We start from the raw sequence: 25,461 nt of genomic DNA, 5'->3' as shown, positions 1-25,461 counted from the left end.
TGGCTTCTCGCTCCCACATTGAAACTCTGTACGGACTCTGATGGAGTGGCAGAGTCCATTCTTTGGTTACTATGCGATGCTTAGCGACTGGTGTTTGTCGAATCCTCAATGACTTGGAAAAGCAGTCTTTGTATCATCGGAGAAGACTTTTGAGTTGTTGCTGCTTACTCGTGGGGAGACTCAGATTGATGTTGAAGGGTGGTTCGGGAGCTGTGGCCATTGGGGAAATGTGGCAGAATCCGAGAGGCCAAATGCATTGCTGGTTTCCACAATTTCCTGAATATATGCGATCATTCTGCCCTTGTTGCGGTGTTCATACTCCTGGCTGAAGTTTGTCATTACTATTACTTTTACTTTTCCTCTGTGCGGTCAAGCAGTTCCTCTTGCGATGCAAATTTCGTGGCCTAGCAGCAAATGTTGCTCACCCTCGAACGACGCCTTCCATGTCTTCCTGTGTTTTGGTGCCGATGGAAATGATGGTATTGGAGCGAGGTGGGATACTGACAGGAGCACACTCAAGACATGGTGTCTCAGAAAGCTCTTCGGCGATATCACATGGCCTTCAGATATCGTTATCGACTTGGACTTCAGATCAATGATTGCGCCGTGTTGGCTCAGGAAGTCCATGCTGAGAATTACCTACGTCTCGTGAGTGCTGTTGGAGGACAACGAACGTCGCAGAATATGCAGATTCCAGTCGGCATTATCAGGTGTTCTCCAGCTGTCCGAATTTGTGGGCTGTCCCATGCAGTCTTGATTTTGAACTTGGCAGCGAATAATCCACTGTTGACGGAGTAGTCGGCTCCAGTGTCTACAAGAGCTGTGACTTTGTGGCACTCAAGAAGCACATCGAGGTCGGTGGTTCTTTGTCTTGCGTCGCAGTTAAAGCACGGCATCAAGTCACGACTACGCCGCATTGTTGTAGTGATGTTACATCGGGCAGTCGGGCCTCCTTTAGGCAGCTGTCACGATCCACCCGGGTTCGTGAACGAGGGAGGGCTCGAGTCGCCCTCCGTTAGACGCTCTGCAGCATGGTGATGATGAACGATGACTGACCTCTGAGCAGCTGTGCTCGTCAATGTTTATTTGGTTGGCCCACCACCGAGCCTGGTGGGCCAACGAAAATTATGCCTGAGGGGGCGTCACATGCTTGTTACAGCCCCTTACCCCTAGTTTGTTTAACAAAAAAACGTCCCTGTTCAAAGTATAAGGCTCATGTGCCGTCCCAGCCAAGTCGACGATGCGTGCTGTCCAGGCGAGTAATGGTTCGGTGACCTCCGCGGTCGAGTACTCCGCCTGGGCACTGGTGTTGACTGGCCGGGTGCTGCCTGAACCAACCTCACTCCGTCCGGAGGGTCCACAATGGCCGGCCTTGCGAGTGGTGCCGGACTTGACACTGGCCCAACGGGTGCCACACCACTGGCAATGCTTGCCTCCTCCGAGGTGGGCGGTGCTCTGCTGGAAGTGACTGGTGTTGCCGCTAGTCCTCCTGCGGGCTGGACTTTTGAAGTGACAGTCAAGGGTGCAAGCCAGGTCGCGAGGCGAGGCCTAACATGGTCGGCGCGCCGGTGCCATGTGGCCCCGTCTGGCATGCGGATGAGCAGCGATGAGGTGCTGGAAGGAGACATCACCTGTCTGGCGGACCAGGGTGGGCCAGGATGGAAGTCCCTGCCGAAGACTGGAGCTTCCGACTCTGGCAAAGGCACGGGACGGCACCCTCGTTCAGTAGCCACCTTCTGCTTCAGCTGCTTCAGGAGCGCTGTGGATCGGAGGTCCGGATGCAAGACGTCGAAGGGTGTCTTGACCATCCGACCCAACAGGAGCTCATAGGGGGCACAGCCAGTGACATTGTGGGGCGTGATCCGGTACTGAAACAGTATCCGGGCAATCTGCGTCCAGAAATGCCCAGTCTGGCTCTTCTTGAGCTTGTCTTTGATGCTTGTCTTGAGCTTGTCTTTTCTTGAGCAGGGTAGTACGGCGGATTCAGTTTTCGTCAGCCAGGCCAGGTACTCTGTGCTGGCGAAAGCAGGACCATTGTCTGATCCTATGACATGTGGCAACCCCTGGGCAGGAAAACATGTTGCAACACCTCAATTATTGTGCCTGCTGATGGAGTGGTGACAGGTAGAACCTCCACCCACTTCAAAAAGGCGTCCACCACCAGGAAGTAATGTCCCTTGAAGGGCCCCCCAAGATCCATATGCAGGCGGGAATGGCCACATGCTGTGGGAACGGTCAGGGGGTGATTTCCACATGATGTGAGGCCCACTGATGCTCCTGGCAGACTTGGCAGCTCTGCACCATGGGAGCGATGTCCTACTCCAGGCCAGGCCACCAAACGTGAGACCGGGCCACCATCTTGGTCTTTTCCACGCCAGGGTGATCCACGTGCAGCAACTGCAGGACCCTGGACTGGAGACTTTGTGGGATCACCACCCTGCAACCCCACAGTAGGCAGCTCTGCTGCAACCTCAGCTTAGTGGCCTTGTGGCTATAGACCTGCTGAACCAATTCCTCCCCACGGCGCACCGCCTTAACCAGCTGATAAAGGACTGGGTCCCGGCTGGTCACTTGCGATACCGCAGATCTGGAGAGTACCTTCGGGTACGTGTGCTCCAGCATGAACACTTCAGCAAGTTCTAGAACAGCATCAGGCACCTCTGGCATAGGCAGGCGGCTCGGGGCATCAGCAGGTCCTAGGTCCTTGCCCGGACAGAAAACCAGCAGGTAACTGTAAGCTGCCAGCCTCAAGGTCCAGCGTACCACTCAAAGTGATGCCTGCACGGGAACTGCCTTGTCAGGCTCCAGAGCCCCAACAGGGGCTTGTGGTCCGTCACCGCCTCGAACTTCCGGCCACACGGATACTGGTGGAAGCGTTCGACCCCGAACATGAGGGTCAGGCCTTCCTTGTCCAGCTGGCTGTAGTGTTGCTGTGCAGCATGAAGCCCATGAGAAGCAAAACGACACGGGGCGTTCCTGGCCATCCTTGTTCGGTGCGCCAGGACGGCTCCCACGCTGTACGGCGACGCATCTAGAGTCAGGACGACAGGCTTGGCAGGATCGAAGTATGCCAGCACTGGAGCCTTGTTGATTAGCTCCTTGCTGTGCTGGAAGGCTCGGTCCTGCTCCTTCTTCCAGACCCAGTGCTAACCATCTGGAAGCATAAGTTGGAGCAGCTGTAGATCCTCCGACAGGTTCGGCAGGAAACTCCTGCAAAAGTTGATGAGGCCAAGGTAGCTCTGAAGCTCCTTGTTCTGGGGCTTAGAAGCCTTGAGCACAGCATCAACATTGTGAGGAGCCGGGGCTAGGCCAGCCTGGGAAATGACATGTCCCAAGTACTCAACACTGGGGACCAGGAAAATGCACTTTTCCAGCTTGAGCTTGAGACCAGCGTCCTGCAGTCGTGCCAGGACGTTATGAGGTTCTTCAGGTGGTCCCCGTCATCGCTGCCAGTAACCAGAATGTTGTCCAAGTACACCGCCACGTGCCTCATGTTCCTGAAGAGGTTGTCCATCTCCCCCTGAAATATGGCTGGGGCTGAGGCTACACCAAACGGTAAGCGCAGATACTGGAAGAGCCCCAAAGTTGTCGGTATTGTGACATACTTCTGGGAGGCATCCTGGAGCACCGACTGCTGGTAAGCATCTCTGAGGTCGAGCTTGGTAAACTTCTGTCCACCGGACAACGCTGACCAGAGAACTTCAATCCGGGGCAGTGGGTACTTCACAACGGTAGCGATGGGGATGATGGTAACTTTGAAATCCCTCAGATCCTGACGCTGCCGTTTCACTTGAGGACTGGTACGACTGGAGCGGCCCATTCAGACTTCTTAACGGCCACCAAGATGCCCTCTTGCTGTAACCATTGCAGCTCCTGGGTGACCCCATCCTTCAGGGCGAACAGCAGTGGGTGAGGTTTGAAAAAACGAGGCCGGGCTCCCTCAGGTACATAGATGCCAGCTGTCGTGCTGGCAAATGTGCCCACCCTTAGCTGGAACAGGGATTTGAACTCGGTTAGGAGGCTGGAGATGTCTCTCACCACATGCAGGTTGACTTCCTGGTACTCTGGCAGACGAACGCCCAGTGCATGAATCCAGTTTCGGCCCAGCAGCGTTGGTGACGACCCCTTGGTTAAGTAAAGGAGAAGGGTTGCTGCCCTGTTGCCAAAGCGAACGCTGACCTGGGCCTGACCCTGGACTACTTGGGAGAGCTGCCCAGAGTAGGTGCGCAGCATCACGCCCGAAGCCTACACGGACATGCTGGTTAAGGTGCACTTGAACAGTTTCCCGACCATGACTGACATGCTGGGCCCTGTGTCCAGCTTCATGGAAATGGGGTGCCCGCAGACTTAGACAGTCAGAATGTACAGCGGCACAGACGACAGTACAACGCACATGTAGAAAATCGGCGGGTCCTCAGTCACGACGTAGAGCCTGGCCGCGGAAGAACTCGAGCCTGCTGCCACACGGCCTCACCACGTACCCTTGTGATGGCTACCCTGGCCACGGGCTTGTGTGGAACCTGGGCTTGAACCAGGCTGCTGCTGCTGTCCGCTGTTCGTCCTCCCCCTTCGGCACACCCATGCCAGATGCCAGTTTTCTCACACATGAAGCATTGTACTTGAGAGAACTGGCACTGTGAAGGGGAGCGGGCACCACCACAGCGACTGCAGTACTGCTCTTTATCGCCAACTTGTTGACCGCTGCTTCCGCTGATGGTGAGCCAGTCGCACTGGCAATCTCGCCGGCGTCCTTGGCGGCAGCTTCCATTGCCAGCGCTCCCTTCACGGCGTCGTCCAGCGAGGGATCGGGAAGCTCCAGGAGTCAAGTCTGCATGGCAGGGTTGTTGATGCCGCAGACAAAGCAGTCCCGAAGCAGCGAGTCCAGCTGGTCTCTGAAGGCGCAGGCACTCGCTAACCCTCGTAGAGCAGCGACGAACTGCCCAAGAGTCTCCTTCCCAGTGGCTTCGGTTGTTGAAGTGGAAACGCTCCATTAGTGTGGATGGTGCTGGGTTGAAATGTGAGCGCAGTATGGTGAGCAGCTCACCCAGAGTTTTGACATGCAGCGTGGCTGGCCTGAGAAGGTCAAGCAGGAGACTGAAGACGCGGGTCCCGCAGCTGGCCAGGAAAATGTCCTGCTGTTTGGCCTCGGGTATGTCGTTTGCCTGGAAGAACATGTGGACTTGCTCCTCGTAAACTGGCCAAGCGGACCCATCTCCCTCGAACGGCTAGAGCCTTCCGTACAGCGACATGGCGGCAGCAACGGGGGGCGGTGGTTCTGCCGCTCGCGGTGGCGTGGGACGATCCGTGGGTACTCGTCGCCAGTATCATGATCCGTGCAGGTTCGTGGACGAGGGAGGGCTCGAGGCACCCTCTGTTAGATGCTCTGCAGTGTGGTGGTGGTGGTGAACGATGGCTGCCCGCTGAGCAGCTGTGCTCGTCGGTGTTTATTTGGTGCGGTGACCAATGTTGCCCACAGAGTCTGGCGGGCCAACGAAGATTATGCCTGAGTGAGTGTCACATGCTTGTTACAGCGGCATTTTCTTGTCTTGGAGGCTTCCTTTGGGTGGAGTAGGGTCATTGAGAAAGTCTTATCAATGTCTTCGGCGGCGGCAGAGAATCTTCAGCATTTCAACGTACAGCAACTGCAACTCCATCAGTTGCTGCTTTTAGTTTTCTGGATATGGGTTTACGAACCGGCCACGGACTGGTCCTTTGTATGGTCGGCACTGCAGTGACAGATAGCATACTGGCGACGGCAAACATGAAGGACGTTGGGGCCTCCACTGTGTTGCGGCGATGTACAGTCGAACCTGGCTATATTGAACTCACAATAAAGTGCCTATCATTTCGATATAGAGCATAATTTGATATAAGCCTGCTAAATAATTGGATGTCATAAAAGCACATACCATTTATAAAGTCACTTTATTGATGAAATTAGCTTAGTTTCGCATGAAATAGTCCTGCATTTTCTTCTGCTTGGGTAATTTTGCTGCCTGCGACACACGCACATCTCCAGATTGTCTAAGAAGTCGGAGCAGCTGAGGCCGCAACCTTCCGCATTCACGCAGAAGCACCGGACTAGTGCGAGCGCACCAATCACTTCGGAGGATGTGGACAAAGGACCGTCATTGCTTTCCTCATTGTGCCCGCTTTCACTTGTGCTTGATACGATGTCAGCAATGTAGTCTTCGTTTTCGGGCTCTCCCGTGGTCGCGACACCATCATTTGCACTCACAAACTCGTCCACCGTTGATTCGTCAACAGCTTCCGGAAATTCTGACAGCTCGCTCCAAACTTCGGCAACACCGGCAACAGCTTTGTCGCATTCATCAGAACTTAGTCATCACCGAACACGCGGAAGCCGGCTCAGCTGAAGCAATTTTGGATGAACCACTCGTACATGGCCATGTGTACGTGTAGGGCGCCAGGGGCACCGGGTCGAGTGTTTGGGCGCTTTAGCCCTAGTCTCCCCCTTATTCTTCAAGATTCTGCTGAGAATGCTCCTCGGAATCTTGCACGATGCGGTTCATCCGACTTCTCACCACAGTCGGCCCAATTTATGATTTCGAGCTTCACGACAAAAGGTGAATTCTGCCGCTTCATCATGGCAACACTGCAGGAGAAGGCGCCCACAAGGCGCACACACAATGAACCAAAAAAGCAGCGAGACAACTCGCACTTTCGCCATCTTGCATGATGAGGGCAAAAGAGCCTCTGATTGGCTGTCTGAGGGAGGGCTGCAGGCGGGCCAGGATCATTTTTTGCAGAGGGGTGTCGACGACTCGTCTAAGGCAGCGCGGTCACGGTAGGGAGAGTGGTTGGATGGAGCCGCGCTGCCTGATTTCCCCGCCACCGCGAGGGAAAGCCTACTTCCGGGGGCACTTTTCCGCCACTTGACATTCTATATATCGGGAGTCGCTACCATTTTTGTTCGATGTAAGTGTAATTTTTGCTATATACACTCATTGTAACTATACCGTGTCCAGAAATTGTTCTATATACAGAATAATTCGATGTAAACGGGTTTGATATAGTCGGGTTCGACTGTAGTTGGCAATGTCAAGTTGTCACTTGCCAAGCTGTGAATGCAGTGCACTGACGGCAAACCCTCGGTATGGGCACCAGTGGTGCAAATGGCCCGCTTCTCCGTAGTGATAGCAAAGTGGGTGGTTGTCGAGAGCGTCCCACATTTATGTCTTCCTCGGGGCATTGCATGAGCTGACAGGCGGACTGGCTGACGGCAGTGGAGGCGGTTGCTGGCGATGGAACTGCAGCGTTACCAGGCTCTGGCACAGGCACGGAAAAGGAAGCTGACAGCAGGTGCTAGGTGGCACAGATCATTGCTTCAGGCTGGGGCTGTGGCGATTCTGACTGCCTTTTGGGAACTCCCAATGACCACTGGATTTCTTCTCACACTAGTCGGGGATCAAGGCCAACTGAGGCTACGACCTTGGAAACATCCTCTGTAGCTCTTTGCATGCATTGCTTGGTTGGTCTCACGCAAGTCGTTGGTGCCAAGTGCTTGGACCTCCTACTTTGGCCTAACCATCTGACAATTGTATTGTCTGGTATGCATTTCCAGCGTCTTCTTGATGGCAGTGAATTTCTATGAAAATTCCGCGACGGTCTTTAGTGGGTTGCGAATTAGTCCGACGAACAAGTCTTGCTTCACTCCCAACATGAGAAAACGAACTTTCTTCTCCTCAGACATATTCAGGTCAGCATGGCGGAATAGCCTTGCAAATGGCAATGTTCTTGTTCGGGAGCTGCACTCGGGCTTCTAGCAGAGCTTCCGCCCTTTCCTTGCACAGTAAAGGGCTGCAGGAAGCCGTTGCTGAACAGGTCCTCGCAGTGTCTTCCAAGGAGAAGTACACATAGCACTTCTCCTCAGAGTTCCAGTTATTAAACGTTGCGACCCTTTCGTATGTCTCCAGGCAGCTTTCATTCAGGGTGGTCTTAGCTGATGATCAACGTAAGGTCGGTGGCTCCCTGGGTTGTTGCAGGGCGATCAGAGATGCGGGTGCTGTCATTTCGGCTCTTGGCTTGGCCTTGATCTTCCCGAAAGTCTCTGGTAGAAGTCATTGCACTGGTGGTAATTTTGTAGCCTACAGCTAGCTCGATGGCCTGTGGCAACGTTGACGATGTCCTCATGGCATGGACTTGCGGGGGGTTTCCATTACACAACAATGCATCTCTGCCAGATGTCACGTTGGAGTGACGTTGGAAAACACAGTAGCAAAAACTGTAATCACGAAATTAACTCTTTATTCGACGAAACTTTGCCCAGAAAACAGGTTACACTCAAAGCATGATAGCTGTGAGCAAAGTCGGCGATCGTCTAAAATCTGATCTGCGAGTCAAGTGCATTTGCCTTTATACATGACTCGTCAAAGATTCCAGCAAAATTGCTGGTGCCCATGTGCCTTCAAGAAAGTACTACACAATTCATGTAGTACATACAATCTCATTACACAATGTTTGGTGAAAACATGCATGACAGATAGAATCAACGGTAACATTGGAGTAAGTTCCAGTCGTGCAAGCGCATCTTGTGCTGAGCGATAACTTTAAGTTGTTCGTGGGTGAAATGCAGTCCCCGAGAAAAGGATAAATAAGTACTCGTGTCAGTAAATGACATTTATAGGGACAATAAAGGAAAATATTTTGTTGAACTAGATTGAAAGATTAGGTTCATGTAATAATGAATTCATCATTCGTAGTGATAACATAGCTTCCGTATGCGAGAAAATGACAAAAATGGAAAATCAGTGGCACTATCTGTTTTGGGCTATGGTACCTCTCATGTGACATCAGCACTGACTGATTAGAGTGGTTGAGAGGGAAGCCACGTGGGGTTTACGTGAGCTTGTACATTTAACCATGTTTGCTTCAAATTGAGGAGCAGCGGCAGGAATTTCGGCAACATTTTTTTGCGCAACAGTCATACATCATGCAGAAAAGGATGATAGACTTCTGGACGAGTAATCTATTGGTCTATGTTCATTTAGTGTCCCTTTAAGTATTCTGTGCAGTGTAACTACCTCAGTGTGTTTTAAGGTGCAGTAAGCCATTTTAAGTCTAAGTCCTTATGCTAGTCTACTTTTTTAGCTCTTAGGAAGTGTATGGCACTTGCACATTTCCTACTTCCATTGTATGTAGTTTTACCTAAAGTGTTTTACTAATTTTACTCAGTGTCTTAAATGTAATTTAACCCTTTTTTGTTGTTTTACATGTTTGTGAAATTCTCTTTCATAGAAACTACTAATCTGAAATGCAAGTTTTTATTTTGTGAATTTTTTCTTTTGGGTACTAGCATTTCTTCACTGTAGGCTGAAACTAGCTACTGTGTACTGTGTGCACATACCATTGAATATGCATGCTACCCCAGGTTTGTTGCGAGTCTGGTCCAGTGCCTTGTTAACTTTGCTGCTTATCTATCTCGTTAACAGCTACCAAGCCCAAGCTGTGCTCACCTTAGCTGTTCATATCGATAGTCCCAAAGACAAGCTGTACTCATCTAGGCCACAGCTGCTGCTGCTTTGTTTGCAGAGAATACCGGCGTTTGTCAAACCAGTTCCCATTGCGCATTTGAGTTTCGGCACTTGAGGATATTGTTCAATGTTGTCGATTCCTTTCGTTATGTGTTCAGATAATTACGCTCGAACCTCACACATTAGCTAAGGCAGTCTCTTTTTTTAAAGCGGATGTTTCTCATTGGTATTTCTGGTGAATATAAGAGATAAACTGCACATTTAATATATTTTTCGAATATCGATATATAATGCAATTGTTTGCTGGAATGAAATATAATCGGTAAATCTTGTGTACTTTTTTTAGAAAGAACTTGGGAGTTGAAGGTTTAATGCGACAAACATGGGTCACTCTTATAGAATGTACTGAAACACCTGTGCAATGTACGACATTATTGAACTGAAAGTGCTGCTTTAAGAGCAGCAGTGCATTGTCTTCTTTGGAAGTGCTCTAGAAAAGCAAAGTTTGTTAAAGGGATATTTTTGTTTGATTGTCCATTTAATTGAGGTTCAACTTGTTGCATTTACTTGATAATACAACACATCCATTTGGAATACAAACATTGAAATGGTTACAACAAAGTGCTCACCATTCATACCTTCTATACCTCTTCCATGACCATTGACATGCGAGGGAGTTGCTGACCACACTATGATTGTTATTACTGCGACAGCAGTTCAAAGTCCAAGGTGGAGTTTGCTGTGTCCTCGCACCTGTTAATCGATCCTTACCATTACACTGACTACAACAGCTGTCATCATTATCATGTCATCGTTGTCAGGCCACTTTCTCCTCCTCAGCTTCATGCTCACTATAGGACAAAGGAAAAGAAACCTTTGCCTGCAGTCACCACCAGTAAGATTCGAACTCAAGTCCCTGTGGGTGTGTGCACTTGGGACCTAGATGTGCTAAATCATAGCTCATCTTTAGTGGCTTGGCAATTTGTGTGAGGTTTTGTGTGTCCATGACATTTTGGATATATTTCAGAGGCCACAGCAGGCATAACTGTAGTAGTCGAGGAAGACGTGTGCATTGCAAGCAAGTTGTTCTTGAGATGGTGGTTTTCATTGTGCAAGCCTGCTGCTGTCACATTATAAGAGTTCTAAGCCGGAGAAATTGCTGTAGCAATTGAAGTCATAGCATTGAATTGACATGGACAAGGCGACAGGACATACACTATACACGCACGTCCCGTCATCTTTTTTTTTTGTCAGTGTCAGTCCAGCGCTACGACTTCAGTTGATGCAACGAACCAACTAGCCCGAAAGTCTGCACTCTTAAATTGCTGTAGTCTGCTGTTTTTTATGAACTCACTTCTGGTACTTGCAATACATAAATGCATGGGCTTTGAGATTGGCTTCTATTGCTTCGAGGAAGCTGGAGCTTGGGGTGCTGTTTAATTTCATCACCTATTAGTGTTGCCAGACTGCTGTATGGTTTAACTCCAATATTACAACAAAAAATACAATTTTTATTGCACCAAATTGGCTTCAAATCTTGCCAGCCTGCGTGGGATGCATACGATTTAACATGCAAGGCATAATTCAAGCTTGGAAATTTGGTGTCATGGCCCCGTTAAGCACAGGAGAGCTCTCTGTATTATCCATTAGGGTTTACATACAGTTCATGCAGCTTAGAGACCCACCATGGTTGCTTAGTAGCTGTGGCGTTGGGCTGCTAAGCACGAGCTTGCGGGATCGAATCCCTGCTACGACAGCCGCATTTCGAGGGGGCAAAATGCAAAAACACCTGTGCGCCATGCATTGGGTGCACGATAAAGATCCCTAGGTGGTCAACATTAATCCGGATACCCCCACTCCACTGTGCCTCGTAATCAGATCGTATTTTTGGCACGTAAAACCCCAGGATTTAATTTTTAATTTAGTACTGCAGAGAATTCCAGTGCCTGCACACTAGAAATGTATTTTAGTCCATTTTTGCATGCAAAGCTGAATGGCACAGTTAGTGTCATTTATGCTCCATCTGCAGCGGCTGCTCCCGTTGGAGAGTGTGAGTGATCTGTTCCTCTACAAGCCTCCAGAGTCACCCAGCAACAAAACGTACACCATTCGGCCGTACCTCCCCAGTGATGAAGTGAGTCTTTCAGCTTGTAAGCTTTACCTGCCATGGATGCTCAGTGGCTCTGGTGTTGCGCTGCTAAGCACGAGGCCACGGGATCAAATCCTGCGCGGTGGCTGTATTTTGATGGGGGATAAATGTATAATGTCCGTGTCCCATGCATTGGAGGCACGTTAAAGATCACCCGATGGTCCAAATTAATCCGGAGTCCTCCACTACGATGTCCCTCATAATCACGTTATGGTTTTGGCACATAGAACCCCAGAATTCAATTCAAGCTTGTAAGCTTGTCTCAGAACCAGTGAAAGCAAAAATGTTTGGTGTAATCAAATGCAGCTTGTTTTCTAGCGCTTTCTATTTTGTATAATCTCAGTGAATGAATCGGCAAGAAAATACAGTCAGAAACCACTCATAACAATATTCAAGTGCCAAAGAAATCCCATTGTTATAGCCAATAATTGTTATTACTGGGTTGCATGGGAAAAAGCAAAGAGGACAATAATAAAAATTTTTCGGATGTAACAATGAGCAGCCCTGGCACTGTGAACTTTTGTGTGTTCTATGGTAATATAAACAGGTTACTACAATGTTCCTATACAGCATTACTGGCTTTAACAATGAAGTCTTGCTACTGGATGTCTGCGCCAAAATGAAAAGGAACACGAAATCGAGGGAAAGGAAAAATTAATAAAACACGAGCTGCCATATCTGCCTGTGTTGTACTCAGCTTCTCCAAACCTGCCTTTATGTTGCGCACCACCACGACACGCCTTTGTCAAATCGCATTTCCAGCGTCGCATGCCCTGCTCCCATCCCGCTTTCTCTCCTGAGTACATGAGTTGACTGTGTAGACGTCGGAGGGGTGGAAGAGAGACTGGAAAGAGACGCACAAGGATGCCAATGCCTAGTAGGGCAACATGGGGACAGAAAGGCGGCGGGTATGGCGAAGGTGTGGCACACAGGTGGATGTTGTGGCTTACATTTCTTTGTCTTGTTTCTTTCTCAAGGATTATGCTTTCTGTTTCCTTTCAGCATACACACCCAGCAGTCAGATTGTGCTGTTGTGACCAATAACGAGGCATGGGAGCATTGTAGTAAGCGGTTTAGTTCGCCATAGAATACATACAAAAGCTTACATTTCATCCACAGCTCATTTTTATATCCAATGTATATTGTTAAAACTGGCATCATTATAAGTGGGTTGGACTTTATAGCCATTTCTTACTAAACTGTTTTCTTTTCGCCACACTGGTGCTATAGGCAGCAAAACTGAAACTTGATAAATATTGCTGACTATTTCACATTCCGGTGCATTTCAGACCTTCCACTTCGGGGTCATTCCTTGCAAACTTTCCCAATGGCTGTGCTCAGCTATCTCCGATTTTATTCTTAAAAATATAAAATAATAAATATGACAGGAGAAGCCTTTCCCAAAATACTAGAGGTGAAAAAATATGTTTTTACGTTTGAGGGCCATTTTAATTATCTCAAATGGTGCCAAAGCAGGCAGGAGAAAAAAAAATTTCCAATGTATCCAGTCTGTTTACTATTAGTGAGCTTTAGCATGTCTGGTATTCAGGTAAATGCACGCGGACTGGGCATTTTACCAGGTGAGCAGGGGTGCAAACGTAAACATTCTGCATGGTGCAGCGACGTGGTGGCACAGAGCTCAGACGCAGTGTTAGTATTGCAGTAACGAAATGCATTCTACTTCGCTGTTGGTTGAAATTATCAGCAGCGGCATAATCACGTTGCGGCTAAAAATTAACAGCAGCAAAGTGAAATACGCTTGGTACTGCATTATTATCTCTTTTTGTCTAGTTGAGCTCTGCTCTACCACATGGCTGCACTGTACACGCTGTTCACGTTTACGCAACCCCCCTCCCCCCCAGTAAAACACCCAGTGCCTGCGTTTACTGAATACCGGACAAGCTAAAGTTCTCATTGTTACAAGGCTTACATTATTACAGTTGGCAGACGTGGTTCTTGTACTAGAAAACAATTTGGCAACTATTTTATTATTTTTCTTTCTGTAATTTGCTCCTGAAAAAATAAAATATATAGCATTTTCTAAAAGCTATATGCAAAAAAAAAATGGTTGGATATGAAAGCCCAAAAATACTCCCATATGAATGTCCACAAAGCCAAAATTTGATTTGTGCCTCCATGTTGGGCATTAGCATTGCAAAACTGCACTCAACTTAAAAAATGCAGTATTTTGGCTTATGTATGCACATGAATACGACACCGTAGCAGTCCTTGTAAAGATCTGGCATATAGCAGCCATCATAGAGAAGGACATCAAATATTTCTACAGAAAATGTTGAAAGAGTGATTTTTTGCTTAAGGAAGAAAAAGTTTTTGAAGACCCGAATCACAATATTTTTTTTATTGGAAGTTGGGGCTTCTCTGCATGGCATTATGGCTGGAAATACAAACTGGATTGACGTACACGGTACTGAAATGCTGGAGCTAGGTTCTCTGTTCCCAAAATAAGGGCCAGAAGACAAGGTTGTGTAGCACATTAACGTGGTTTTACTTAGAGCTCCCGCTTCCATGAAAATGTTCGATATAGAGGGTGGTTCAGAGAATGCATTCGAAATTCCTTAATTAACTGGAGATGCAAGGCTAAAACAGTGATTTTGGCCAGAACAACACATTTTCTACTTTTGTTTGTTTTGGATTGCTAAACAATAAAGAAGCTTCTCACCAAGTTTAGTTATCTGTGCTATAGAAATGAAGAAAAGTACGTTTTTTTACCGGGCAGTGGCATGCATTTTCCTTTGAAAGCGCCTAGTAATGCTATCGTCAAGATGAGGCTGTAGAGCAGCAGGGAAGCCCAACTCTGACTGAGTTCACTCATTAGAATGTTCATGCTTTCTAGTGAAGGGGGACCTTCTGTTGATAGTGTTGTAAAACGAGCAAACAAAAAAAGAAAAAGGCACATTTTCGGCTATGGCAATGCCGAATGGCAAGCAAAACTGCAACTGAAGCTTCGTTTGGTGGAAATGCAACTTGAATGTACTCAAGCTCATCAAAGGAGTGCGGGGCATCAGCAGAGTGCTCGAGCAGCTGGATCTTGAATATGGTGTCCAAATAAGAAAACGTGGGGCAAGCACGAGCAAAGATGATTCACTGGACAGTGCGAAAGCTGGAAAAAAAAAAGATTGCTGCTGAGCAGCGTCAACTTGAAAGAGAGGGCCTAACCTATGCTGCAGGGTCATTCGATTGAGCACTGTTGCTTGAAGAATAAAACGGCATGCTTTGAGATCTCAGAATCTATTTTTCTCACTTTGCACTTTTTGGGCAATTCCCACTTTTAGGAAAAATATTGTTTCGAAACTGCAATGATGAAAACTGCTTGCAAGATTGTTTTTAGGCTGGAAATTTATGGAACAAGACTTTAGACACTTTAAATTTTTAAATTGCTTCTATAAAAAGAAAGTATAGATTTATGATCAAGTAACAAAACAAACTTAGTTTTTAAGTGATCTGATTTCTGCAGAAAAAGGCAAAAAATTGCAGGTGGCTGCCATTATTTGTAGTGAAGGGCACCCAGGAGATATTTATTGAGAAAAATTTTATCTATCTTTATAATTTTTAAAATGGGAATTTTCCTAAGCTGACGCTTGTTTGCTCAGTGGGACATGCATAACATTTTATTTTTATATTGCTAGGGTAATGGAATTCTAATGACAAGACAAATTATCCTGCCAAACTTTGTTACTATCGACCTTTCAGCCCTGCATCCACCCTTAAAGATACGCAAGGTGCAGTAAGAAAGTGATTTCCTTAGCATTGTTTCTATCTCTGAGACGTACGCTCGAAAATGGCTCGAGCTAGTAATTAAATAAGCAATAATGTGAATTATACTCGCTTAGCTTTATATCTGATAGAGCCTGACGATTGATCAAGTGCAAGGGTTGAAGCCTGTCATGCGGGTAGTTCAATAATGCTTTCACACATGCACAAGTTGATGCTCTTACTTTCTGCAGCTTAATGAGTTTTGGGCAATAGCATTTAGAAACCAAAATTAAATGCACTAGAAATGCAACTGTCATGCCGTTAGCAGACAGCCATGAGTGTCATGATTCCGCCTCACCTTCGGCCAAGCACCTTCTTTTTTCAGTTTGTAATGGAGTGTTTGAACAGTTCAGTTGGTAGCCTCTGTTCGTAATCGAGAAGGAAGGTCACGCAGAGCAGGAATAGCTGGTTGCCCGAACGGCTCACGCTCGTGCTACTGGCGATCCGGCTGGCCCACTGGTTTCACTGCAGGCACGGAACAGACGATCTGGCTGGCCTTGTCCTTGTGCTCTTCTTCTTCATTACAATTACCCCCAGTGCAAAAGCGGAGCCATCCTGGCGACTTAAGACGTGGAGAAAAGCGGGTCATAGAATTTTTTCAGGCAGTGAACGTGAACAACATCCCGTTCACGGCGGTGCTTTTCGGATGTCGGTGTAAGTGGCTCTATGATATAGTTGACCGGAGAGGTGCGTTCGACGATGCGGTATGGTCCATCATACTGCGAGAGAAGTTTTGTCGAAAGTCCAGGCGTGGTAGCAGGCACAGACAACAAGACAAGTGTGCCAGGAGCGAAGTTCGGATTCGTAGTGTCGCCATCACGATTGGCTTTTTGTCATTGTTGGTCGGCAGAGGTGAACTTTCGGGCTAATTGACGGCATTCTTCGGCGTATTGGGCGACGGCTGAAGCGGGAGCACACTCTGATGCGTCTGGTGCATAAGGCAAAACCGTATCAATGGTATGGGACGGATAGCGACCGTAGAGAAGAAAGTATGGAGAAAATCCTGTAGTACTCTGTGTAACCGTATTATATGCGTACGTGACAAATGGGAGGATGATGTCCCAGTTTGTATGCTCCGATGAAACGTACATGGCGAGCATATCGCCAAGGGTGCGATTGAAACGCTCCGTAAGCCCGTTAGTTTGAGGATGATACGCCGTGGTGGTCCGGTGAACTATGCGGCATTGAGCAAGCAGTACTTCAACCAGCTGCGACAAAAACACACGGCCTCTATCACTCAGCAGCTCCCGAGGTGGACCATGACGAAGAATGAAACGATGGAGCAGAAAGGATGCAACGTCACTGGCGGTTGCTGCAGCTAGAGCAGTGGTCTCAGCATAGCGTGTGAGGTGATCAACTGCGACAATAATCCATCGTTTTCCAGCGGGTGTTAGTGGTAGCGGCCCGTACAGGTCAATTCCCACACGGTCGAAGGCACGAGCAGGGCACGGAAGCGGCTGTAATAAACCGTGGGCTGGATGAGGCGGAGATTTGCGGCGTTGGCATTGCGGGCACGAGCGGACAAACTTTTGGACAAAAGTAAACATTCCTCGCCAGTAGTAACTTTGCCGCAGGCGGTCATACATCTTCAAAATGCCTGCGTGTGCACACTGTGGGTCAGTATGGAAAGACGCGCACATGTCGGAATGCAAAGTCTTAGGGATAACCAGGAGCCACTTGCGACCATCGGGCTGGTAGTTGCGTCGATACAAGAGGTTATCCTGGACAGCAAAGTGGGCAACCTGGCGAGGCAGGGAGCGGGAGATTGGAGATGCAGGCGAGCCAGAAAGGAGATCCAGAAGAGAGGCCACCCAAGGATCTTTGCGCTGTTCCAATGCGCAGGTGGCGATGTCGACCGAGGATACCGCCTCAATGGTGGAGAGGGAGGCCGTGTCGGCTGGCAGCGGAGAGCGGGACAGAGCGTCAGCGTCAGTGTGCTTGCGACCTGAGCGGTAGATGACGTGTATATTGTATTCTTGAATGCGCAGAGCCCAGCGGGCAAGGCGTCCAGACGGGTCTTTTAAAGAGGATAATCAACAAAGGGCGTGATGGTCAGTAACGACATGAAAAGGCCTGCCATATAAATAAGGGTGAAATGTCCCGAGTGCCCAAACGATGGCCAAGCATTCTTTTTCTGTGACGCTGTAATTGCATTCCGCTTTGGTCAGCGCACGACCGGCGTAAGCAGCGACATACTCGGAGTAGCCAGGTTTGCGCTGCGCAAGGACAGCGCCAAGGCCAATGCCACTGGCATCGGTATGCACTTCAGTTGGGGTGGTGGGGTCGTAGTGTCGCAGTATAGGCAGAGACGTCAGGAGACGGCGTAAGGTCACAAACGCGGTGTCGCAAGCAGGAGACCAGGAGGCTAGGTCGTTGGTGCCACTTAAGAGTTGTGTCAAAGGTGATATAATTGAGGCAAAATTGCGAACAAAGCGTCTGAAGTAAGAACAGAGGCCGATGAAGGCGCAGAGTTCTTTGAGTGTCTTAGGTTTCGGAAACCCTGTCACAGCGCGAAGTTTTGATGGGTTGCGGCAAATGCCGTCTTGTGATACGACGTGACCTAGAATCATGAGCTTGCGCACAGCAAACTGGCACTTTTTCAGGTTCAGTTGCAGGCCTGCGTTGGTCAAGCACGTCAACACTTGCCTAAGGCGAAGAAGATGCGTGTTGAAATCAGGGGCGAACACAACGATGTCGTCGAGGTAGCACAAACACGTGCTCCATTTTAGACCACGCAAGATATTGTCCATCATTCGTTCAAACGTAGCAGGTGCATTGCATAGGCCCAAATGGCATCACATTAAATTCGTATAAACCATACGGAGTAATGAATGCAGTTTTAGGGCGATCAACTGCTGACATCGGGACCTGCCAGTAGCCCGAACGTAAATCCAACGAAGAAAAAAATTCAGCGCCTTGCAAGCTGTCCAGAGCGTTGTCAATGCGTGGTAGAGGGTAGATGTCTTTTCGCATTAGCTTATTAAGACGGCGATAATCGACGCAGAACCGAATAGAACCATCTTTTTTTGTGACGAGAACCACCGGTGATGCCCCCGGGCTATTGAAAGGTCGAATGACGCCACGCTGAAGCATGTCGTCCACGTGCTCGCTGATCACCTGACGTTCCTTGGCGGTTACGCGGTACGGGCACTGCCGGATGGCGCGTTGCAGCCAGTGTCGATGTGGTGGCTGACGGTTGACGTGCGACCCAGAGTAGGCTGAGCGACATCAAAAGAAGAACGGAACTGGGCAAGCAGGTGAAGAAGCTGGGAGCGCTGCTCGGAAGTAAGGTCATCGGCAATGAAAGGTGTGAATAAGTCAGGTGATGGCGGAGCAGAAGTGGAAAGTGCACAGAAGTCAATGAGCTCTGTATACGAAGCATCCGGCACGTCTGTTATAAACATGTCACCAAGAAGCTGAACATGGCCAAGTGCTTCACCGCAAAGAGCCGTCAGGGTTGTAGGAAGCGGATTGCAGACAACGATGGCGCTGAGACCGACTGAAATGTCAAGCATGGCGAAAGGGAGGGGAACATCTTTGCGGGTTATGAAGAGTTCCGAAGGAGTGAAGAGGACAGTGCCTTCAGAGACAGCGCCACAGAAGACGGGAACAGCGGCAGACGAGTACGGCGGTATGGCGATGTCTTCCCGAAGGACTAGCTTAGCGGGAAGAGAAGTGGCGCCGTCGAGGGGTACGTCACACAGAGGCGATAATTCGACTTCAGCTTGTGCACAATTGATGACGGCGTTATTTTGCGGAAGTCCCACCCAAGTATCACGTCGGGAGAGCAGGACTGAAGAACCACAAACCCCACAATATAGAGAACGCCCTGAATAACAACTCTAGCTGTGCATGCAGCTGAAGGCTGAACTTGCTGGGCGCTTGCTGTGCAAAGAGAAAACCCAGAAAGTGGCGTCGTAACTTTTCGTAAGGCGCGAGAGAGGCGTTCGTTTAGGACAGACACGGCTGCTCCAGTATCAATTAGCGCAACGGTAGGGACGCCGTCAACAGTAAGGTCGACAATGTTCGAAGGCGACAATGGAGGACTTGTACAGATCGATGGCGACGCAGTTCTTGCCTCCTGAACTGCGGCGCTTAGTTTCCTCTTGCGTGGGTGAAGGGCGCCGACGCCTCAGGGATAATGAGCGGCGACGTGGGGAAGGCGAACGACGTGTAAGGACCGGGCGCTCGGCTGGTGTCCTGTTCGACTGCTGACTAAAATAAGTGTCTTGAAAAGGTTGCACGTCCGCGTAGGGAGGCGACTGCACCAACCCATCAGAGTGCAGCATGCGGCGGCGCAGGCATAACATATGGGCCTGTTGTCTTGTGTACGCCAAGGATTAGCAAACGCGGGAGCAGGTCGATGAACGGGATGACGAACGGGTGGCAGCGGCCGTGGATGTAGCGTAATGAGTGGTTGACGAGGAGGCTGCGCGGCGCCAGGGTACAGCTGATGCTGCATTGGTAGAGCCTCAGCAACTTGAGGCTGCGCGGCGACGGATGCTAAGTAAGTGGCGCGGCGACAGGGTACTGCTGATGCTGCATAGGTAGAGCCTCAGCAACTTGCTCTTCAATAACCCGCCGGAGCATAGGGGCAAGCTGTATAGGAGGCTGTGACGGCAGCGGCTGCTGTTGGGGTAGCTCAGCGAAGGGCAGTAGAGAAAGCTGACGTGCAATTTCCTCCCGCATGAAAGCTTGGATTTGTGTGAGCGGGGGGTTGGGGGAGCGATCAGGGAAGACGGTCATGGAAGAGAGGGCCTCGTCAGCCACTGAGGGGTGCCTGGTCAAATCGCGCTGCCTCCTCAACTCGTCGTAGCTTTGGCACAAGTTTATGAGCTCTGCTATGGTGCGCGGACTCTTGGCGATCAACATTTGGAAAATGTCATTGGCGATGCCCTTCAAAATGTGCTTCAATTTCTCATTTTCGGGCATAGAAGCATCCACACGTTTGCACAGGTCGAGAACCTCTTCGATGTAACAGGTGAATGTTTCACCTGGTTGTTGTGCTCGTTCTCGTAACCGCTGCTCGGCGCGCAACTTGTGGACGGCGGGGTGACCGAAAACTTCAGCGAAACTGGCCTTGAACGCGGACCAGGACTGAAAGTCGGCTTCGTGATTTTGAAACCACAGGTGAGCCACTCCCGCAAGGTAGAAGATGACGGCATTTAACTTGGCGGTATCGTCCCATCGATTGTGCAAACTCGCCCGTTCGTATGTAGACAACCAGTCATTGACGTCCTGCTCATCTGTACCACTGAAAACCGCTGGATGCCGTTGCGGGACAGCGCGAGAGCAGGCAACGGAGGGTGGCGGCGACATCGGCTGGGGAGAGTCAGGCATGACGGGAGGCGAAGTCCGAGACCGGAGTTCCAGGGTGTAGATGTTCTTGAATACCCAGCACCTTCCGCCAATTGTAATGGAGTGTTTGAACAGTTCAGTTGGTAGCGTCTGTTCGTAATCGAGAAGGAAGGTCACGCTGAGCAGGAATAGCTGGTTGCCCGAACGGCTCACACTCGTGCTACTGGTGATCCGGCTGGCCCACTGGTTCCACTGCAGGCACGGAACAGACGATCTGGCTGGCCTTGTCCTTGTGCTCTTCTTCTTCATTACAATTTTTTTATTTTTTCAGCATTGATTTAGACACAGTGAAGGTCTTAGATGGCAAGGTTAAAGGCAGAACATCGTCTGCCTGACTGAGGCCCTGTCAGCCATACATTGCTCAACAGTAAGGTAGCATATCATAAAACATAGTATATACACATATCAATAGCGTGGATTACACATACATAGCATACATTATAAGCATACGTGCATTAAATACAAGAATCTTTGTACAACTTCCTAAATAGAAACAGTTTAAGCCCAACAGAGTACTATGAATACAAAAAATATATATACAAGCACAATATGAAACCGATTTAAAATAATTATACATAAAACACACAAGAAACCAATTAGCACAATGTCAATCAGAAAGGAAAAGCAAATATTTTTTCATGGTAATTTTAACGCACTTTAATGATCTGAAGTTTTGCACAATAGTGATCGTGTTAGGATGGGCATTTACGAAGGATGGGACTACGTATGCTAGTTGTTTCTACCGTAGTTGGTCCTGCAAAATGGAACTCTAATATGGTCATGCCTGAAGTTGTATTGGGTGTAACTTGAGCGGTAGTTTTCATAAAAAATGAGTGAATTTTTCTCGAGTTCGCCTCGTATGTATATAGCGAGCTTAAGTTTGTACGGTTGATTTTTAAAAATCCATGTTTCAAGAAAAAAGGTGCCGTGTGATCGTGGGGTCCAAGGTTTTCAACACAGCGAACTGCTTGTCAGTCGATCCAAATTTGATTGGAATGTAGTCCCCCATACCAATAGGCAATATCTAAGATGAGACTGAATTAAAGCATAATACAGACGGTGTTTCAACCAAGTAGGAACACGGTGTCTAATCTTAAACAATATGCCTATTGACCTAGAAATACTAGAATGAATCTTCGTTACATGAGGTGTAAAACTCGGGTTCTCATAAAAAAGTACACCTAAGAATTTAAAAGCTGAAGTCTGCTCGATTACACAACTATTGAACTTTACACAAAAAGCACAGTCATCAGGCCTGTTTCTAGGCTTGAAAACCACATATTTAGTTTTAGTGACGTTTAACTATAGCTGGTTCGCTGATAACCAAACTAAAAGTTGACCTAACCAATTATTAGTGGTAACTTCTAGCACACGTAGACTGTCACCTGAGAAAAACAAACTTGTGTCCTCGGCATACAAGACTATATCTGGAGTAAGCGGTATGTTTACAATATCATTTACGTATAGAATAAAGAGCAGTGGACCCAAAATTGACCCTTGAGGGACACCGAGTGTAATTTCTTTCTTTTGTGAACAAAACCCATTATAACACGTGTATTGCTGTCTGTAGTGAAATGGTCTTAAATCAATTTTAGGGCCACTCCGCGAACTCCGTAGTATGACAGTTTATTAAATAGGATGGTGTGTTCAATGGAGTCGAAAGCTTTTCTAATATCCAGGACAAGACCAACCGTATATAATTTGTTCTGAATGTTACTGAGGAGATTTTATTTGATCTTAACAAGTGCCATTTCAGTTGACCTGTGTTCATGGAAGCCAAACTGTTAGTCCACAAGGGCATGGTTTTTATCTAGAAATTTAGTTAGTCTGCACTTTAGGAGCCGTTCCAGCGCTTTTGAGAAAAGAGGTATGGATATCGGTCTGTAATTATTTAAATCAGCGACAGAGCCTCCCTTATGCAATACAACCACTTTGGCATTTTCTTAGAATCAGGGGAAAATGCCATTTGCGAAAGCACTCTTACAGATATGGCATAATGGAGCCGAGATAACATCAGCAACAGATATGATTGGTGCTGCTTTTATGTCATCAGTCCCTGTTGCAGTATCCTTTTTCAAAGCCTTAAGAACGGAAAACACTTCCATTTCAGTGCAAGGTGATAGGAAGATAGAATTGGGGGTCTTGTATAGAAATTTTTCTGATGCCAGTAATGAACCACTAGAGTGGAATGACCCACCAGCAAGTAAAAAATGATCATTGAATTTATTAGCCAAGGAAGTTTCACTTTATTCGGTGTCATCAAACGTTACAGTATTCGGGTTTGTGTTATACTGGGTTCCTTTTAACCTGCGAACTGCATTCCATAATTTCTTTGGACTGTTTGATACCGTGGAAAACATATGTTCATAATACCTGTTTCTATCTTTTTTGAGGTGTGAAGTCAACTTGTTTCTTATTTTCTTTTATTCATTTAGTATATAGCAAGATCCCTGTACCGAATAAATGTACCAAATAATTTGTCATGTTTCTGCATTCTTTTATACATCTCTTGAGTTACCCATAGCTTCCCAGCTTTCTTGTAGGTCCTTATTTATTGTAACGGGAAAGCAGCATCATAACACGACTTTAATATCTGAGTACAGGTATCATACGAAATATTCGGATCATTTTCACTATACACTTTAGACCAGTCTGTATTCTCTATCATTGAGTGAAAAGCACTCATATTCTCATCGTTAAAGTGGCGACTGAAAGAAAGCTGACATCGAAAACACGGTCTTTTGTTTTCATGTCGTGGCAAAAAAACTAAATACTTGCAAATGATCGCTTGAATCAGAGGTGAGAATTCCCGAAAAAAACATCATTTGGATTGTGGTTCGTTATGCATATATCAATTAATGATTCAGAATCTGACGTTATTCTGGTTGGCGAACAAAATGTGTTAGTGCAATTATAAGAATGTAGTATGTCAATGAATTGTTGAGCTGTGTGAGCAGTAGGTAATAAGTTAATGTTCATATCGCCAACCAAAACAACTGGGAGACTCAGATCAGAGGCATATTCCAATATTTTGGTAATGAATGAAATCATCAAGATCACCTGAAGAGGGACGGTACACTGGTACAATTAGATATTTACAACAACACATTCTTAGGAATCAGTAACGCACGAGAATTCAGACAGCAGTTTGTAGGACAGATAGTTTTTCAAATAAAGTGAAGTACCTCCACCACAGCGGTGTTTACGATAAACACCTTCACATTTATAACCATCAAAATGAATAATATCAGCGCTTTTGAACCACGTCTCGATAAAAGCAAGAACTTCGAATTTATGTTCTAGAGATTCCAAATAAGTTTCAATTTCCATATATTTATTTTTCAGGCTCCTAGCATTTAAATGAAATATAGATAGCTTGTTATCTTTTAGAAAAAAATGAAGCATTTACGGCTGAAGAAAATAAAGAACCGTCATGGTAAGCTGATGCGCATGTCTCCGCCATGAGAAAAGAAAGTAATCTATAATGCCCAGAAGGCACGAGAAAGTCAGCATATCAGACTCAAATCAGCTTCGCATGCAATACGGATTGCGCGCTTGCTCTGAGCCCTGCACACGAACAGTTTGCCGCCCCTATGCCAAGTGAATTGGTAATGCTTTTCCTGACATCGTAGCTTCATTTCTCACAGAAGCTTCTTGTTTTCTGGCGTCAGATTATCAAGGAAGTAAACATTCGATTTCCTTGCTTTCGAATCACTCTTTTTTGTCATCCTTTCATCCTGTGTGATACGGGATACAAAACGGATGAGCACCATAGGTTCTTCGCCTGGTTTCGGTAGAAGCCTATGCATATGTTCAACATCTGCTCGAGACAGTTCGGCAAGTTGCAGTGTTTTTGCTAAGTTGTTTACTTTGTCAAGCAGTACTTCATTGTCACTGTGCGGAAGTCCATGAATTTCCAAATTTTGGTGCCTACTATACTGCTCAAGTTGGTTAATTTGCTGTCGCGGTTTAGGAATTTCTTCTTTGCCGTTGTTTGCCTCAGCCTCTTCGACCTTCTTTTTTCAAAGCAGCTATCTCTGAAGAATGTGTTTTCATTGTAGCCAGCACTTGGTCGTACACATCAGAGAAATGCTACACAGTTTGCTCTAGTTTACCTACTGTGTGCTTCAGCAGCATGAGTTCAACTTTATTCACAATGGCTGGTAGTTGCATTAACTGCTTGTTAATTTCAGACAGCATCCGTTCAAATCCTGAAGCTTGTTCGGGTTTCTCTTTTCGCACGTCAGCGGCCATTCGGGCTGCTAATACAACACATGTCTGACATTTCCAATTATTCTTCGTCGCGTCATCTTGTGCCTTAAACGCGGACTTTTTCACGCCTGAGCATGCGCGGAGGTGGTAACCAAAGCCGCATTCTGTGCACATAGGGTACGAGCCTGATTCTGGAAGGGTGTCATTGCAAACTAGACAAAGTACAGACAGAGGCATTTCTAATAAAAAGAAAGTGCATCAAAGTAACATTAGAAGCAGCAGCAGTAGTGGTGGCAGGGAGCAAGCAAGACTTCTACTAAAAGGTACAGTTTGCACCAGCACCAACCTGCAAGTGTCGAAGAACTTGGTTACGCTTTCTGCGATGCCGCTCACCGCCACCACCGCAGAGCAAATGCACCGATGCCAGGGGAGCCTTGTTCTTTTAAAGTAGCTCGATGACTCCACTGCTGGATG

General features: G+C 47.5%; 1 protein-coding gene across 3 annotated transcripts in view; it reads left to right on the top strand.

Annotated features, from left to right (window-relative positions):
* The window catches only part of Oga (O-GlcNAcase), a 131,303-nt gene that overhangs the window by 44,803 nt on the left and 61,039 nt on the right, over positions 1 to 25,461 (top strand). For all 3 annotated transcript variants that reach the window (XM_075676800.1, XM_075676799.1, XM_075676801.1), the window contains one exon: positions 11,524 to 11,628. In XM_075676800.1, the coding sequence (XP_075532915.1) occupies positions 11,524 to 11,628 (105 nt within the window). The remainder of the gene's footprint in view (positions 1 to 11,523; positions 11,629 to 25,461) is intronic.

Source organism: Dermacentor variabilis, unplaced genomic scaffold, assembly GCF_050947875.1.
Source record: "Dermacentor variabilis isolate Ectoservices unplaced genomic scaffold, ASM5094787v1 scaffold_12, whole genome shotgun sequence".
Classification (NCBI taxonomy): domain Eukaryota; kingdom Metazoa; phylum Arthropoda; class Arachnida; order Ixodida; family Ixodidae; genus Dermacentor; species Dermacentor variabilis.
This window is presented reverse-complemented; position numbering and strand designations above follow the sequence as displayed.